Source organism: Salmo trutta, chromosome 8 (genome assembly GCF_901001165.1).
Source record: "Salmo trutta chromosome 8, fSalTru1.1, whole genome shotgun sequence".
NCBI lineage: Eukaryota > Metazoa > Chordata > Actinopteri > Salmoniformes > Salmonidae > Salmo > Salmo trutta.
In genome coordinates, this window is record NC_042964.1 from 11716650 (window position 1) to 11735439 (window position 18790).

At 43.5% G+C, this 18790-nt stretch overlaps 2 protein-coding genes across 2 annotated transcripts in view; both read right to left on the bottom strand.

Annotated features, from left to right (window-relative positions):
• The window catches only part of LOC115198194 (protein Dok-7-like), a 40221-nt gene extending 38621 nt beyond the window's left edge, over nt 1-1600 (bottom strand). The window contains exons 1-2 of the mRNA XM_029759957.1: nt 1484-1600; nt 1339-1384 (exon numbers count right to left, since the gene is read on the bottom strand). Of these exons, the coding sequence (XP_029615817.1) occupies nt 1339-1384; nt 1484-1537 (100 nt within the window). The 5' untranslated portion in view covers nt 1538-1600. The remainder of the gene's footprint in view (nt 1-1338; nt 1385-1483) is intronic.
• A 320-nt stretch (nt 1601-1920) lies between these two features.
• Nucleotides 1921-18432, bottom strand: hgfac (HGF activator). The gene is made up of 14 exons (XM_029759958.1): nt 18024-18432; nt 17803-17866; nt 17085-17178; nt 14977-15050; nt 14527-14670; nt 14092-14223; nt 11648-11758; nt 11178-11352; nt 9845-9942; nt 5016-5301; nt 3984-4123; nt 3217-3357; nt 2680-2822; nt 1921-2219 (listed from the first exon to the last, which is right to left on the bottom strand). Exons 1-14 carry the CDS (start codon nt 18075-18077, stop codon nt 2046-2048), a joined length of 1830 nt encoding a protein of 609 aa, XP_029615818.1. The 5' UTR covers nt 18078-18432; the 3' UTR covers nt 1921-2045.
• Nucleotides 18433-18790: the final 358 nt, after the last annotated feature.

Sequence of the window (18790 nt, forward strand, 5' to 3'; positions counted from 1 at the left end):
AAATAAATGGACCATATTGTCTGGCTCCTGTCTAGGGAAGAATACGAGTTAAATAAATGGACCATATTGTCTGGCTACTGTCTAGGGAAGAATACGAGTTAAATAAATGGACCATATTGTCTGGCTACTGTCTAGGGAAGAATACGAGTTAAATAAATGGACCATATTGTCTGGCTCCTGTCTAGGGAAGAATACGAGTTAAATAAATGGACCATATTGTCTGGGCTGCTTCGAAAATATCAAAAGGACTCTGACTTCCTATATTATCCTGAAAGGCTACACTCAACACAATGATAAGTCAATCAGCGACTTTTGCACTTTGAGTAAACCTGTTGGCAGCACCTGACACTTGTAAGACATGGCCAGACCCCATAATATTCCAGGCCTACTGTAAGTACCAGTACCTCTTGACATAGTATGAAAGGCAGGTGGAACGGTTATCTTGGGTGCTTGGCATTTACTGTGACCGTACAGGCATATGGTGAAAACAGACAGTAGTTGGTCCACAGTAGTTGGCCAGTGCTCCTCGCTACTGACAACACATGATATCCCACAATAACATTGTGAGTGCATTTACTGTTATATCTGAACCACAGAAGGTTGGTGGCACCTTAATTGGGGAGGATGGACTCGTTAATGGCTGGAGCGAAATGGGTGGAATGGTATCAAATACATTAAACACATGGTTTCCTTGTGTTTGATGCCATTCCATTTGCTCCATTAAAGCCATTATAATGAGCCGTCCTCCCCTCAGCAATCTCCACTGATCTGAACATCAATAGACACAATAACTAGCCTATAGCACAGTAAAGGTAATCACTTCCAATCAGAAGACTATAGTTTAAATTCGTAATAACTACAGACACATTTGACATACAACTACATTTCCTACATTGTATTTACAGCGTAATTGCCTGATGCATGCTTACAAACCAGTTATAAACACACATACAGCAGCGGCCTCTTTAAATGTAGCCTAGCACCAGAACACATTCACTTTAATACGGGGCGAGCCAACGTTTGAAGGAGCAACCCAAAATTCGAAACTATCAGCACAGTAGCCTATGCATGGGAAAATATTGAATTCCATGGCATGCAGTAATGCAACTTTGTTGCTGTTTTGGGGGATGTTTAGTAGGCTAAATGACAAGTAGAAAGTTCTTTATCGATTTACTACGGTAGTAAATAGACCACAAGCAGTAAACTTTCGAATTTAATTGTAGGCCTATTAAATGACCATATACATTTAAGAAAAAAAAACAAAGTAAAGTTATGCGCTGATGTTTTTCTAACAACGTGTGTTACGCGCCATCGAAAATAGAACAGTGAGCGACGTACCTGCTACGGGCGATGGCTTGCGGAGTGCGACCCACCTATCCTTCCACTGAAAGAGACAACCGTACGAAACAGACGCAAACGTTAAAATATTGTATAACTTCTGATGCACATTCAAATTCACTGAATTAATTTGTTTTGTAAAGACCTTTTTTCCATCTCTGATTTTGACATATCCCTCCACGACAACTGAATCCGTCATCTTCAGTCATGGTTCCAAACCAAACAGCTGCGGTGTCGCTGTCCGGTGCCCGAATGAGAGGTCATTTTCAAAATAGCTTTAGCCTACTGGTGAGGGGCACACACTCCCCCCCCCCCCCCCCTTGTACACGCGCTTCGTGCACGACCATCCGACACCAACGCAAACACACAGAACCGCACCCACCCAAACTTACAGAATTTTCAAGGTGATTTTTCAACAGGTGATTTTTCAACAGGTGATTTTTCAACAGGTGATTTTTCAACAGGTGATATTAATCAAAATATATTAAAGAAATGCTACTTGCAATTGACTAAATGAGTTAAAGGTTATCATTTGGGGATGGCTCACTAACAAGACATAAATAAGGAATTGTTACACACACATTTAACAATATTTACAATGTTTATTCAGTCACAAAATAATCTTTATTTCACAGTTGTGCAAAAATCACTATTCTTCCACAATAGGACACAAGCTGTAAGGTCCATACAATAAGGCGGATGTCCATTCATTTAGACTTGGGCTTGCGCTTGATAATTGTGTTGATCCAGTTGACATAGCTAACAACTTTGGTGTAGACACCAGGCTTCCCAGTCTTTCCACAGCCATCACCCCAGCTGATGACTCCATACAGGAAGCTGACGTCATCCTTCACACAGGCCAGGGGGCCTCCTGAGTCACCCTGGGGGAACAAGCAGACACACACACACGCACGCACGCACGCACGCACACACACACACACACACACACACACACACACACACACACACAAACAATGAGTCATCCCCTTGAAACCTTATATTACACAAACCAAATGCACTCCTACCTACATTCAATATTTGTGTCATTACAACACAACATATAAACAAGGTGGGAAGTTAACCATAACCTTTCATTAAAGAGAAAGCAGCTGAAAGCCTTGCAATTTATACAGCAGCCTCCTCCATATGTATGTTCTGTGAACGCAGCCCACTAGACTCAAACCCAAACAGTCCAGAGGCTCCTCTATATATTATACTGTATCACTCATTACACATCCTTATCACATGGCTGACTGTACAATGTACAAGAAAATATTTATGCTCTTCTATTCTAATCAAATGTTGGTCCAGAAAAGGAGCCCTAGGTCTATGCACTCTTACCTGGCAGGCATCCACACATCGGTCGGTCCCGGCACAGACCATGTTGGATGTCACATGGTTGCCGTAGACTTCAGGCTGGATACACCTCTCAAACGGGAAGATCCTCACCCCAGCCTCCTGCAGGTTGCTGTATTTATTCGCCTCTTTGGAAAAATAAGGCAAATAAATCCATAATGGCTTGGATAGACTTATACACTGTAAGCATTAGGTCACATGATAACAATTGCATTCATGTAAAGACATGAATAGGACACATGGACCTACTGTATATGGAAGCGCATGTGATTGGATAGACGTATACACTGTAAGCATTAGGTCATATGAAAACAATTCCATCAGTGAGACATTAATGTGAAGACATGAATAGGACACATGGACCTATATGGAAGAACATGTGATTGGACATGGTGCATTGATGTCTATTTGAGATGTTACATTGTTGTGATATGAAGACATTCAAGACCATAATGACATATCTGACCAGTACAGTGAAGGACACGCAATACACCAGATGACTCTTTTTGACACAACACTTACTCTCATGCATGTGGCCCCAGCCAGTGATCTGACAGCAGTAGTAGTCTGGGAAGGTCATGGCTTTATCCGGCAGGCAGATTGGCCGTATAAATTGAGTCCTTCTCACACAGTGGCCATCTTGTTTTTTCAGTTTCACCAGAACTGTTGGAATAGAAACATTCTTATCATAAGACAGGAAAAGGTGAAGAAGAGTTTTATTTATTTAATTTTTATTTAGCCTTGGCGTGTACATTGAGAACCACTGTTCATTTCCTATGATTGCGACCTAGAGTGGGGAAGTCATCCAAATAAGTTATAGAACGCTGTAGGATGTAGTGTAGTCGTTATTCAAAATCTTGAATCATAAAAACACAGAACGATTGCTGCACTACTGAATAATGTCTGTTTTGCTTTCAGAAAATCGCTCTTGTAAAATAGGGAAAGATCAGAAAAGAGAGAAAAAAGTGAGGGAGTACCTTTTGAATGGACACAGATGCTCAGACACTGTCATACCCAAATGTATGTGTGTGTGTCTGTGTGCGTCTTCACATTGGAGACAGCTGTTCCAAGATGCACAGCTGCGAGCACAGAGCGTGCGCTGCAGACATGTAGACCGGGGTGTGTGAGAGTGTGTGTGTGTTTCTTTGTATGTGTGGGGGAGTGTTGTAGTCTAGGAAGACTTGTGTGAGTCAGTGTTAGAGCATGTGCAATAATGTAAACTTTGTGTGAGTGTGTGTGTATGCAAATAATCAGTGAGAGTGAAAAGGAGCATGACATAGTATATTTACCAATGTCATGGAGAGTTGGATTGAAGACAGAGAAACGGTCTGGAAAGATGTACTTCTCCACTCCAAAGGTTTTGGTGTCCGAAGTTGTAACGTTGAAGTTATGCTGACCCAGAACCACGCGAATCTTCAACACAAGGGGACTGAGAACAGAAACACATCCTTCTCATCATTCTCTGTCGCCAGCAGTGGACCATTATGTTGCATGAATTCACTTGAATACAATTACATTTCATTTGTATGATATTAATGCCTTAAGTCCTGGGGCCGTCTGTATCAAGTGTCTCAGAGTAGCTGATCTAGGATCAGGTCCCCCTTGTCCATGTCATTTTAGTCATTGTGATTTAAAAAGGTCAAACTGAGCCTAAGCCCTCCTACTCTGGCACCTGGACTGAAAAGTTAAAACCGAAATACCCAAGACCATAGTTACGAGGAATCTTCAAGGAAAATCCTCCCAGGGCGCTTCAGTTTTTACTCAAACTCAATGTTTGTGTCTAATTATACTGTAGTTTGTGTCCATAAAATGGCCATGTTAAGGTCAAAGCCATGAGTGTCTGTGAGAAAATGTGAGGTTGAAGGTTGAACGTGAAAGCTAGCACACCAAACCTCATATTCTCTGCTGCCTTACGTACCAGTGCAACCATTCCAAGCAAACGCCTACACAAATATTCAAATGATCAGACATTCTTTATTTCTTACTAAGCTTAACATCTAGTTCTTATTGTACATGGTCCCTCAAGAAATGCAGCACGGTAGAATTGAATCACAGTTGCATACCACACAAACAGGTGACAAAATAAGAATCACCCTACTTCCCAAATGGTAAAGTACACTCTTACAATAAAATAGAACCTAAAAGGGTTCCAATCCCGTCAATGGAGAACCCTTTGACAAACCTTTTCGGTTCCATTTAGAACCCGTTCCACAGAGAACTGACTCATAGTGGCATAAAATCCAAATAGGTGATGACATAATCAACACAAATGGATGCTCCAAGTAGTAGTGTAATGTCTACATCCTGTAATTCTACAGTACCTGCGGAAGAAGCAGTGGGCAGCAGAGACCACCCAGCAGGACGAGACCAGGGTGCCCGCGCAGAAGCTGTCATCTCCAATGTAGAGGGCTGCCATCCAGGGATGGGAACCGGGCAGGGCAGAGCTGCCACCCAGGATGCGACCCTTGGCCACTGATATCCTCTTCTTATGCCTCTTTCCGCACACAGGCTTCTTGGCTGGCTTGGCATCATTGGTTTGGTTGATGTCAGGGAGGACGTTAGGTGGAGGTGGCGGCCGTGGCACCTGTACCACTCTCCGCGAAGAAGCTGTGTGAGGGAACAGGGAAGCAGACTTAAAGTAACTGTCCAGGGAAAATGTCACTTTTAAAGTTCATATTCTGTTAACTCATACCCAAATAGCATTCTTGACTCGTCCTATACTCGTATTTGTGGCCAAAGCATAATTTTAAGAAAAAACACTCCCCACCTCAAACAGCCTGTTTCACAAATGCTTGCTATTTCCTCATAGAGAATGATGTTTATTTTACCTTTATTTAACTAGGCAAGTCAGTTAAGAACAAATTCTTATTTACAATGATGGCCTAGGAATTGTGGGTTAACTGCCTTGTTTAGGGGCAGAAGGACAGATTTTTAGCTTGTCAGCTCAGGGATTCGATCTAGCAACTTTTCGGTTACTGGCCCAACACTCTAACCACTAGGCTACCTGCCGCTCCAGATGTGATAGCCCTGAGGAGGATGAGCTGGCCAATCAGCGGTCTAGAGGAGGATGAGCTAGCCAATCAGTGGTCTACTCGCGTTAATATTCTAACTCAAGATTTTTTACGCAACATTTTTGAAAAACATGATTCCACTTTGACATTATGGGGTATTGTGTGTAGGCCAATGACCCCCAAAAATCTAAATTTAATCAATTTTAAATTCAGACTGTAACAACAACATTTTGAAAAAGTCAAGGGGTGTGAATACTTTCTGAAGGAACTGTAGGTCATATTTCATACAAGTCTGGAGTGACTAAGTTCACATATAAATTCTCATTAAAGCAAGTCTAAGAAGAGGTAGACGTGTCCCATTTCTATGCTTTTAGTTCTTAAGTTTCATTTTTCCATCTTTTACTTTCATTTTTGTACACCAGCTTCAAACAGCTGAAAATACAATATATTTGGTTATGGAAAATATATTTCACAGCGATTTAGATGGTACAATGATTTTCTACACTATACTTGCTTAACTTGTCACATAAACTGAAATGAGGTGAACTATTTGAATTTTGGCAACCAGGAAATGGGGGAGAGATTTCTGCATAGTGCACCTTTAAATTTAGAAGGGCTTCATTTCAAATTAGTTCACATTCACTGTGAAGAGCACTGATTTCATTGTCAACAAGTGATAGGGTAATACTAGTCATAAACTGGTACTACTAAACTACTACTAGTAGTAGTCTTTTATTACTACTAATACTAGTGCTGCTGCTGCTACTACTAGTGCTGCTGCTACTACTACTACTACTACTACTACTACTAGTACTACTACTGCGCTTACAATTACTACCTACCAGCATACAGTTAATCGCTACATACAAGGCTTCTAAGTATACCTCTTCTTATCATTTTGGACTTTACCAGTGGCTCATTTCCCCCTGAAAAGACAACCAACAAATAGAGCTGTTTTATAGAAAGTATTGTCTATCTTTTTTTCCCAAACACAATTCAACACAATCACATTCGCTTGTTTGTCTTTAGAGTGACTAGAGTGAATAACAAACACTTTGTACTTTTTTATACACTTTTAACATAGGCCAGGTGTAACATCCGTTGTTGGAATGAGACCAAGGCGCAGCGTGGGTTGGGTTCATCATATTTTAATATAAACGGTGAACCAGCAAAACCCAAAACAAGAAGCAACCCAATGAACGAACAGTTTCGCAGGCTTCTCACAGCAATGCAAAAACAACTTCCCACACAGACAGGTGGAAAAAGGGCTACCTAAGTATGGCTCCCAATCAGCGACAACGATGTACAGCTGTCCCTGATTGAGAGCCATACCAGGCCAAAACACAGAAATACAAAACATAGATAGGGAACATAGAATGCCCATCCCAACTCACGCCCTGACCAAACCAAAATAGAGACATAAAAAGGAACTCTAAGGTCAGGGCGTGACAGAACCCCCCCCCCCCCCCCCCCCCCCCCCCAATGTGCGGACTCCGGCCGCAAAACCTAAACCTATAAGGGAGGGTCCGGGTGGGCATCTATCCGTGGTGGCGGCTCAGGGGCGGGACGCAGACCCCGTTCCACCACTGGCTCACCCCACTTTGGTGGCGCCTCTAGAGCGGGGTCCCTCGCCTCCGACCCCGGACTGGGCACCCTCGCAGCAGGCCCCGGACTGGAGGGCAACTCTGGCTGCGCCGGACAGGCGGGCGACTCTGGCTGCGCCGGACAGGCGGGCGACTCTGGCTGCGCCGGACAGGCGGGACTTGCAGGAGGCCTGGCTCTGGGTGCAGGCACAGGATTCCCCAGGCTGGGGAGACATGCAGGAGGCCTGGCTCTGGGAGCAGGCACAGGACTCACCAGGCTGGGGAGACATGCAGGAGGCCTGGCTCTGGGAGCAGGCACAGGACTCACCAGACTGGGGAGACACGCAGGAGGCCTGGCTCTGGGAGCAGGTACAGGACTCACCAGGCTGGGGAGACACACAGGAGGCCTTGTCCTTGACCGAGGCACCGGATACCCTTGGCCATGGAGGCGCACTGGAGGTCTCGAGCTGAGAGCCTGCACAACCCGTCCTGGCTGGATGGTGACCTTGGCACGGCACGTGCGGGGAGCGGGCACAGGACGCACTGGGCTGTGCCGACGCACTGGAGACATAGATAGTGCGCAGAGCCGGCGCAGGATATCCTGGCCCGAGGAGACGCACTGGTGGCCAGATGTGTTGAGCAGGCATACTTCTCCCTGGCTGGATGCCCACTCTAGCACGGCACTTGCGTGGGGCTGGCCTATAGCGCACCAGGCTATGAGCGAGCACTGGAGACACTGTGCGCTTCACAGCATAACACAGTGCCTGACCAGTACCACGCTGATTCCGGTAAGCACGGGAGTTGGCTCAGGTCTATCGCCTGACTCTGCCAATCTCCCCATGTGCCCCCCCCCAAACTTTCTTTGGGGCTGCCTCTCAGCCTCCTCTTGCCGTGCCAGCCGATCCTCCCAGAAATGCCGTTCTGCCTTCGCTGCCTCTATCTCCTCTGGCGGGCGGCGGTATTCTCCCGGCCTGGTCCACGGTCCTGCCCCATCCAGGATTTCCTCCCAGGTCCATGACTCCTTTATCCCACGCTGCTTGGTCCGTTGATGGTGGGAAGTTCTGTAACGTCCGTTGTTGGAATGAGACCAATGCGCAGCGTGGGTTGGGTTCATCATATTTTAATATAAATGGTGAACCAGCAAAACCCAAAACAAGAAGCAACCCAATGAACGAACAGTTTCGCAGGCTTCTCACAGCAATGCAAAAACAACTTCCCACACAGACAGGTGGAAAAAGGGCTACCTAAGTATGGCTCCCAATCAGCGACAACGATGTACAGCTGTCCCTGATTGAGAGCCATACCAGGCCAAAACACAGAAATACAAAACATAGATAGGGAACATAGAATGCCCACCCCAACTCACGCCCTGACCAAACCAAAATAGAGACATAAAAAGGAACTCTAAGGTCAGGGCGTGACACCAGGCCCTGTTATTACCTCATATCCCAGCGATAATGCCTTGCATTACTCCCGGGAAGAAAACATTTACATTTGTCTAAACTTGCCATTGGCTCAACAACTTGCTCAACTTACCTGATGGCCATTGGCTCAATATACCCCAAGGCAAACGTTTTGGCTATATTAGCTCACACAGCTACAAGGATACACTTTCATGCTTAGGACCTCATATTGAAGCTTATAGAGACCCCAACTGATATATAGAACAAGTTAGTATTATCTACAAAAATGATCTAGATACTTTGGTTTAGATACAAGTATCATGAAACACAATACATTAATTTCACTAAGTGAAAATCTTTTTTTTATCTAACCACTTTTTCCATGTGGTTTCTTCCTCCTCAGACTCCATGAAATGATGACCTCTTCCTAAATATTTGGTAAAATTATACATGTATGGTTTCCTAGAAACAAGGATGTCTCAACTTGGCTCAATTTATCCCACTCTCCCCTAAAGGTTTTAAGGGAGTACAAATTGAAGACTGACAAATGCATATTTCACCCTCGATCAAGGATAAAGCACCTCGCGGATCAGAGAGACTCGCTGAGCTCTGTCATTCGTGTCAGGTTCCTTTAACCCAACTCTATTTTCTAAAGTAAACTTCATCCACAAAGGTATAATCAATCAATCCTTTAAATGGAGTCATCTAACAAGGTTATTCATAGTGAGATGACAAGGGCATTTCTCAAAATGACCAGATGAGTACAGTGGCAAATTGTCATGACAATCAATCTCACTCAATGAATAACAAACCTCAAATTTGGCACCCCTTGGGAGCATGTTCCCACTTTTTTCTAAAGCGTCAACCAGCCCTGTTACACTCGACGCATAACTTTTGCCAAGCGTGACAACACTCCCATTATTTTCAATGAAACCTGGGCGTAAGCAGTGCTGCTCCGCAAGAAGCTTGCTCAGCTCAGTTTAAAATAATGCTCTGGTTCTATTTTCAAAATTTCGACACACGGCTCACGCCCGAGAACACTTGATAAAGTGGCTTGCGCTCTTTTCACGCTGGGAAAAATGAAGCCTCCAGTGTAGCAGCTAAAAAAAACACTGCTTTCGTGACACCCCAGTATAGCACTCATGTTACTCACATAAACGCATGACACAAGACGGTACATCACAGTTCTCCCAGGAGATGGCTCTGTCGTTGAGGGTGTAGCACCACGGCATCTTGTCCCCGTCTGGGTTTCTGGACAGTGGACATGTTATGCTGGTGTTATGACACACTTTACAGTAACCCGGCCTGGACCCAAAAGAGCAAGCATAAGCGCAGCGACAAGGGAAAAAAATCCCAAGAAGAAAGAAACCTCAAGAGCAGTGGTATTCAAAGTCGGGGTCGCGACAAAACTGTTCTCATCGTTCTCGCAGGAAATCTCTCAAAAAAAAAAAATTATTTTTAGGAACAAAATATTCAGAGTACAGATTATTGTATGGGACAATATACAAATGTTTTAGAGAAAGACAATTTGAAAAATAAAATGTTATTGAGTAAATATATTTATCGCTTTCTTTTCATTTTGATAAGAATACCGATTTTAAAGGTTACGTCATTATATTTGGGGTGGGGTCGCCAGAAAATGGTCCCAGCTGAAAAAGTTTGAATACCACTGAAAAACAAGAAGAACCAGCGTCAGAGGGGGGAGTCCTTCCTCTGGCTGTAGCTGGTAGAATAACCATATCACCATCAAAACCAGACAGACAGACAGGGGGGAGTCCTTCCTCTGGCTGTAGCTGGTAGAATAACCATATCACCATCAAAACCAGACAGACAGACAGGGGGGAGTCCTTCCTCTGGCTGTAGCTGGTAGAATAACCATATCACCATCAAAACCAGACAGACAGACAGGGGGGAGTCCTTCCTCTGGCTGTAGCTGGTAGAATAACCATATCACCATCAAAACCAGACAGACAGACAGGGGGGAGTCCTTCCTCTGGCTGTAGCTGGTAGAATAACCATATCACCATCAAAACCAGACAGACAGACAGACAGACAGACAGACAGACAGACAGACAGACAGACAGACAGACAGGCAGGCAGGCAGGCAGACAGACAGACAGACAGACAGACAGACAGACAGACAGACAGACAGACAGACAGGCAGGCAGGCAGGCAGGCAGGCAGGCAGGCAGGCAGGCAGACAGACAGACAGACAGACAGACAGACAGACAGGCAGGCAGGCAGGCAGGCAGGCAGGCAGACAGGCAGGCAGGCAGGCAGGCAGGCAGGCAGGCAGGCAGACAGACAGACAGACAGACAGACAGACAGACAGACAGACAGACAGACAGACAGACAGACAGGGGGAGTCGAATGATAGTGCTGTGATAGCGGTGGCACGAAGCATAGACAGACTTACACTTCTGTTCTGGGTTGCCAGATTGGTTGTCAATAAAGACTTAAAGAAATAAAGACAACGTAATACACACCTGCAGTAGGAGTGTTCCCCCAAGCCCCTGAGGGTGGCGCGCTCCACAGTGCCCATGTGGAGTTCATCATGTAACAGGTCAGAGTTCCACGGCAGACAGCGGGCACCAGAGACGGTGGTGTTCACTACGCCACGGTAGTCTGTGCCCTTGTTGTCATAGCACTCTGCCTCTGGTGCTGAACAACAAGAGATGTGAGGGATAAGAAAATAAGTATATCACAGTTTCCTGTGTTTATGTGTTTGTTTATGAGAGTGTGTGCGTGACTGTCGGTTTGCTTTATTTTGGAATATCTAAATGTTTATAGTCTACATGTAACCATAGAGTAAGATAAACATCATAAAATCTACCTCTATCTCAGTGAATGACCTCTGGCTCAGACTAGTAATTCTAAGCTAAAGCTATGCTATGCTAAACTAGGCTAACATAGCAATGTAAATGTAACTGTGTTAGCATGTAGCGGTTGGACTAACCGATGCTACAGTAGGGTCCACTGTAGCCAGGCCTGCAGGCACACACCTCCTCCCTGGTGGCTGTGATGAGGCGGCACGTGCCATCGTTCTCACAGGGGTTCTCACTGCAGACTGAGGACAGTTATACATTACATTATGACAAACCACTGCACTAGGTTCAGTTCCAACCACCCATTTCCTGCCTCCCACCATTGCATGATAAACACAGGAGCTGGTCTTGCATCAGTGCTTTAAGGGTGTTAACTTGGACCAAAACAAACATGAAGCAGTAGACTACCTACATTAGAGTGCTTATGGTTCAGGGTTGCAAAAGTATAGTGGGAGAAATGCATTCACTAACACAGACACCAGTGTAGTTGTCAGATTTGACATGTAGTTCTTGGTGTGGCCTTGTGGGGACAGTACGAGTGGGAAAAGCCTACATAACAGGCTGGCAAGGTGGGGGCAGGAAAAGGCAAGTCCTTCTGTACCAAACTAGACGAAGGGGAAGTTCTGCCAGCAAATGGTAGCGCAAAATCCCATTTGTTTGCATAACCTTATAAAAATCCTTCCTACCATGACAAAACAGGTTCCGGTCAAACGGGCTCTCCAAAATGACTTTCTCTTTTGTAAGTCCCATAAAACATCCCCCATTGAGATGAAAGACCCTTCTGCGAGATTCGGGTGTGTCCCACACTCCCCTCCTGAGTCACGTTGAGTCATGTAATCTGTCTTTTCATCTACAGCAAGGTTACACTTGTAACCATGGAGAGTAGATTCAAAGAGCTATAGCAGGGATGGGCAACTGGCGGCCCCCTTTTTGTAGGCCCGTGGAACAATTGTCGGGGTCTCAATTTACGGTTTAGCGTTAGAATAATAGCATGCAATGAGGTGCAATTTCATCAGCAGTCACTCAGTTAGCCCATAAATTAGCAGTGCTGACATATGAGGCCATTTAGGATAGCCCAGTTAGGTCACATAGTGATTAGCTCGTGGAAGATCGCATACAGTCACCTCATTGTGTTGTAGAGCAATTCCCCTTGGATTAATGAGGACTATAATTAAGTCATTATATTTATTACAGTAATATAAGGTATTGAGATGGATGGTCACAGACATTGTGGGGTTAGTGGTTAGGTACTTTTTTTGTGCACACTGTGTGTGTGTGTGTGTGTGTGTGTGTGTGTGTGTGTGTGTGTGTGTGATTGTGTCACCTCACCAGTCATTAACTGGGAAACCCCTTTTGAGTGTACAAGAGTGAGGTATCTCTTTAAGTAATGGAAATGTGTGGCAATGTTGTGTTGTGTGTATTTGGTTGAAGTGGTTGTTTGTGTCTCCAAAACACTGGATACTAGAATGACTAACAATAAGCTGAGGTGGCTGACACTGGACTCATCAAGGTCTGGAGCAAGGCTACAGCAAGGCTACACTTGTAACCATGAGAGTAGAATCAAAGAGACGGCCAGCCCTGCTTTTGGTATCTCTATAGTAGGCCCACAAACCAATTGTCCAGGTCTCAACTTACTGTTGAGAGTTTGAATAGTAGAATACAGAAAGTGCAATTTCAAAATGTGATTGTGCATCAGCAGTCACTCAATTAACCCATGTCAGCTAAATTGTTTTAGATTGGTAAGTTAGTCTGACAGCCAGCTATCTAAACTCGTAGTAAGCATGGTCGAACTGCAGACAGGATGGGGCCCATTGATCATCAGTTATCAAAACCACAAACATTTCCCTCCACCCCATGGCAAAATGTAGAGAATTGCAGGAAAATAGCTTTAAAACGTAACATTTTTCTATCCGCCCCATGGCAAAAAGAGTAGAACTGCATAAAATGAGTTATACCATTTCAAAATCTTCTCTCTGCCCCGTGGCAAAATGTGTAGAATTGCAGAAAATTAACTTTAAAACTACAAATATCTATCTTCACTGTCATGAGGGGTGCAGCTAAAATGTTTTGCTCACAAGGTGGGGGGTGGTACGCAGACCCACGAGCCACTGCGGCCCCTCATGATGAGTTCCATTTATTTGTGTCCCCCACCCCTATCAAAGCTGCCCATCCCTGCTCTATGGGAACAAACGTGAGGTGATTTGTTTTTTTGGCTGGGAGGTTCAGAGGGTTTCTCAAAGCCTGGTAGCCTCGCCCAAACCGCCCCCAACCATTAAGGCATTGAGAAAACAGTGTGATGCTTGGCAACACAGCCGAGACTAAAGCCTGATCATCTGAGAGGTGTGAGAGATTGAGGAATGTCGGAATGGGAAGTATTGAGACGGAGATTTACTAGAGAAGCCCTCATACTCCAAAGGTTTTAGGGGCCCCTCAGGGGCCCGTTCCCCTGCCAAGAGACAGCACCTCATCAAGTCTAAGGTTCCACTCGCATTTTTAACAAAAGATAACAAGACAAAAAAATACATGGCAAGGAGTGGCTAAAGCAACAAAGGTTGAAAGAAAGCATGAACGTTACCGGTATAGCGGACTCTCTCACAGGAGATCTCCCCGTCCACACATGTGCACTGTTCCACATTACGGAGGAAGATCCTTCCCCAGGATTCTCCGATGTCATAATATCTCAGGTGTATGGTTTCATAGCACTTCCCTGACAAAGGGGAGAACAGAGGGATAAAAGGTAGTTGGGTGAAATGTGAGAGGAGGAGGAAGGGAACAGGTCAATGAGGTGTTAGGGGGCATCGTTTGTGTTTGGCACTGTGAAGAGCAAGATATGGGTCAATGCTCTATTTTTCAAAAGGGTAGACAGTTTCTCTACCACCTCCACACCTCTAAATGTAGAGTAAAACCCCATTGGCAATTGACACTAAGCTGAATGTATAACTGCTTCAGTTTCATTGAAACTACTTTGAAACTCAAGTCCATATAGAAAGTATGATTGTGAGTGACTCACTCTGATCACAGTGCCTCCCGGTGAAGTTCTCTGGACAGGAGCACTCAAAGGAGCGTCTGTGGGGGACCAGAGTGCAGATGCCGCTATTTTGACATGGATTCACCTGACACAGGTCTGTGAATCTACGTGATGAGTGGACGAACACTAAAACACATCAAATAAATACACAAGGAACTATATTAGTGAAAACATTAGTAAGAAACAGTATAGTACATCAGTAACATCAGAATATAGTATGTACCAATTTTGGCGTGATTAGCTTTCAAGCTGTAAGAGAACATTTGGAAAACGCACTTAGATTCAGACGGATTGAAAAATAGTCCATGCTTATGCATACTGCTACTGTAAATAGCAGGAAATGTGTATCTAAGATTTTATAGACACAGAGACAATAGAGACTTAGTAGACTATGAAGTCTTGTCCACAGTTTCTACAGAAAAGGCCTCTTACCACTAGGTTGAGTGTTCACAGATGCACAGTATCCCCACAGAAAGTCCCGATCAAAGTTGTGCGTCAGAGAACACCTATGATTCAGAAATCAAAACATTCCTGTAAAGCACACACAGCAGTTTCAACTTAGCCATCGAGATCAAGGAGTCAGATAGCAAATCAACAGCGCGTTGGCAACTAGCAGTCGCCTGGGTAAGAAGTGTGAGCATACTAAAATGGACCCTTATTCCTCAGAAACCTGTATGTCTCAGTAAGTAGCACTGTACGTACAGGAGGTGGGTTTGAAACTGATACCATATTTAATGATGACTGTCTTTAATATTTATTGAGGAGAAGGTCCTAACAACGTTGCACTTCTTTAATCCTTTTTGGGCAAAAATGATATCCACATATCCATCCACACCCACTAACTAAAACCTCGTCCATTACAAAAACCCAATACACCAAACCCAATACATTGGGTTTAAAAAACGTTTGAAAAAAAAAGGGATAAAGTGACTTCCAGTGGCTGAGGTTCTAAGAGGACACACGCACACGCACACACACACACACACACACACCCTCACACACCCTCACACACCCTCAAAATCCCTCACAGTTAACGATGAGCCAGCACTAGGCTCTTGCTGTTAATTGAGAACTGAGTGGAAGAGGGCAAGAACACCATCCATATTGAATTACATCCTAGTTGTTCATACTTGCAGACACCTGTAGCCCTGTCATAGCCTGAGTGGATTTACCCTGCAGCCACAGCGCAGTTCCACAGATGATGACCTATATCATAGCACTTCCTGTCCAACAGCTGTGGTTATGAGACACACATCTGTGGTCTCGTCGTTTTCACAATACAAGAGTTTAATCAAAACAAGTAAAGACTGTATTTTGAGACATGACATCATTAATATACACCATTAAAACAGTGGTGAAAAAAATACCCAATTGTCATTTTTGAGTAAAAGTATAGATACCTTTTTAGAAAATGACTCAAGTAAAAGTAAAAGTCACCCAGTAAAATACTACTTGAGTAAAAGTCTAAAAGTATTTGGTTTAAAATATACTTAAGTATAAAAAGTAAAAGTATAAATAATTTCATATTCCTTATATTAAGAAAACCAGACAGCACCAATTTCCGGATAGCAAAAGGTACACTCCAACATTCAGACATCATTTACAAACTAAGCATGTGTGTTTAGTGAGTCCGCCAGATCAGAGGCAGTAGGGATGACCAGGGATGTTCTGTTGATAAGTACATGAATTGGACCATTTTCCTGTCCTGCTAAGCATTCAATATGTAAATAGTACTTTTGGGTGTCAAGGAAAATGTATTGAGTAAAAAGTATAATATTATCTTAAGGAATGTAGTGAAGTAAAAGTAAAAGTAGTCAAAGATAGAAATAGTAAAGTAAAGTACAGATACCCAAAAAAACTACTTAAGTAGTACTTTAAAGTATTTTTACTTAAGTACTTTACACCACTGCATTAAACCATTAACTCAGGTTATAAAACCAGCGTAACCGTGTTATAAACATGTTATAGCATATTCATTACAGTTTATGGTGAATAAATTAGCAGTGCTGACTAGAGCTGACATAAGAGGCCATTTAGGATAGGCCAATTAGGTCACATAGTGATTAGCTCGTGGAAGATCGCATACAGTCACCTCATTGTGTTGTCGAGCAATTCCCCTTGGATAAATGAGGACTATAATTATTAAGTCATTATATTTATTATAGTAATATAAGGTATTGAGATGGATGGTCTGTGTGTGTGTGTGTGTGTGTGTGTGTGTGTGTGTGTGTGTGTGTGTGTGTGTGTGTGTGTGTGTGTGTGTGTGTGTGTGTGCGTGTGCGTGCGTGTGCGTGTGCGTGCGCGTGTGTGTGCGTGTGTGTGTTTATGCGTGTGTTTATGCGTGTGTGATTGTGTCACCTCACCAGTCAATAACTGGGAAACCCCATTTGAGTGTACAAGTGTGAGGTATCTCTTTAAGTAATGGAAATGTGTGGCAATGTTGTGTTGTGTGTATTTGGTTGAAGTGGTTGTTTGTGTCTCCAAAACACTGGATACTAGAATGACTAACAATAAGCTGAGATGACTGACACTGGACTCACCAAGGTCTGGATGAGCTGATGGTGATACAGTGGTGGTGAACGCTTCCTCCCTGACGGAATGGGAACTTACATTCTTTCCTATCTACTGTAAGAACTGGACCCACAGAAACAAAGTTAGATACATATGGTTATCATGAGTACAAGTCATCATATTTTATTATACACATATTCTAGTGGTCAATTCTGCCGTACAAGATCAAGTTCGAAGTAAAAATCCTATTCAAAGTAAAAACTCTAAAACTCTAAAAACACTTTGTGGCAGAACAGAGGCAATTTAATGTGAATATACTAATGAACAACCAGGTGTTCTCCCATGGCGTCAGAGGGACAATGAATCCTTTGAGTTTGACAGTGGCTCCAGCCAGGACCCAATTAAGTTATATTACTGTAGAGGCCCAGTAGAAGGGCACCATAAATCTCATAACTTCATCCTTCCCTTAGACAGCCTAATCATTGTTCTGGTATGAAAAGAGATGTGGACCCTTAACACAAACTGAATAGTACTGGATTCCTACTGCATCGACGAAAGAAATCATAATCTCTTAGTTCTTGATTGGTAAAATGGTTGATGGGCTGTATTGTACTATAGTGTAAAGTTATTATACAAACTAAATATTTAAACATTTCATAAACAAAGAGGCCTACAGGATAGTGACGATTACGCACAAATCAATTAAACAGGTGCTTTATGTTGTTAATGTGAATAGGAAATAATTACCTTTATGACTATTGTCGTTCACATTTCTCGTACGTAACGTTTCATATCCAGGGAGTACCATTCGCTGTTATCAAAGTGAAACAAAGTTAAAGTAATGCATTGTCAGTTTACTTTGTTTCCAAATTACGCACGTAAAAATATGCCTCTCCAAACGGTTCACTGGTTGCGCTCTAGAAGAACTGCAATAATTGTAAGAAATAACTGTTTTTAAATTCACTTACCGTCCGTGAACTGAGGACATACGGTAGGAAAAGTAACACAAAGTATAGCATCATAATATTTTAGTTTGTTTGGTCGCTGACTTAGATATCATGCGCAAAATTTTTCGAAGTAAATTTCCTGAAGGAAGTCCGTTAGATTAACGTTGTCACGTCTTATCTGTCAACTCCAGAGGACTCAGTCTGCTTTTGGTCATTGAGAACGTGAGAAATCCTGCAAGAGCGATACTGTCCTCTGTAAACTCAAAATCTATTGAGTAAATCAATTTCGTCATTAGACAGACTTTTCGGGTATGGACATTATTCTACACAAAACATCGAACGTTTTCCCTCACGACACGCCCACGATGAAACCTGCGGATATTTTGATGTAATGGAAAGTAACCTTTTGGCGGATGGGGGCGGGTGACGGTGCGGGATCCCTCCTCTCGATCTGAGCTTGGTCGCCATGCAGCGTCCCAGAGTTGTAAACATTCCAAGTGCGGCATGCTGTTGCAAGAATACCCACTGTCCCATAACCAAGCCTCTAATTTTCCAAGGTTGCAATATTTGACATCCCTGCAGATGCTATAGTAAATTACACAATGAGACGTAGTCTTACAGGATTTCTGACAGTTTACAAGACCGGTAAAACAAAAAAAGTGGGTTATAAACGTGCGGCTCAAATATGAAATTGTTCACTTTAATGATAACTAACACTGTTAATAATTTACAATTCTGACCAACTGGGCAAACAGACTGAGAAGACAAAACACACCAAGGAGAATTTT

What these genes read in the sequence shown, in the direction of transcription:
- hgfac (XM_029759958.1), bottom strand. Translation starts at nt 18,077, where the DNA reads ATGATGCTATACTTTGTGTTACTTTTCCTACCGTATGTCCTCAGTTCA. An exon ending in TGAGAGAGTCCGCTATACCG is followed by an intron (nt 11,759 to 14,091) that starts GTAACGTTCATG and finishes AACTGTCCTCAG; the next exon opens with TCTGCAGTGAGAACCCCTGT. An exon ending in GATGTGTGGATGCCTGCCAG is followed by an intron (nt 2,220 to 2,679) that starts GTAAGAGTGCAT and finishes TTGTTCCCCCAG; the next exon opens with GGTGACTCAGGAGGCCCCCT.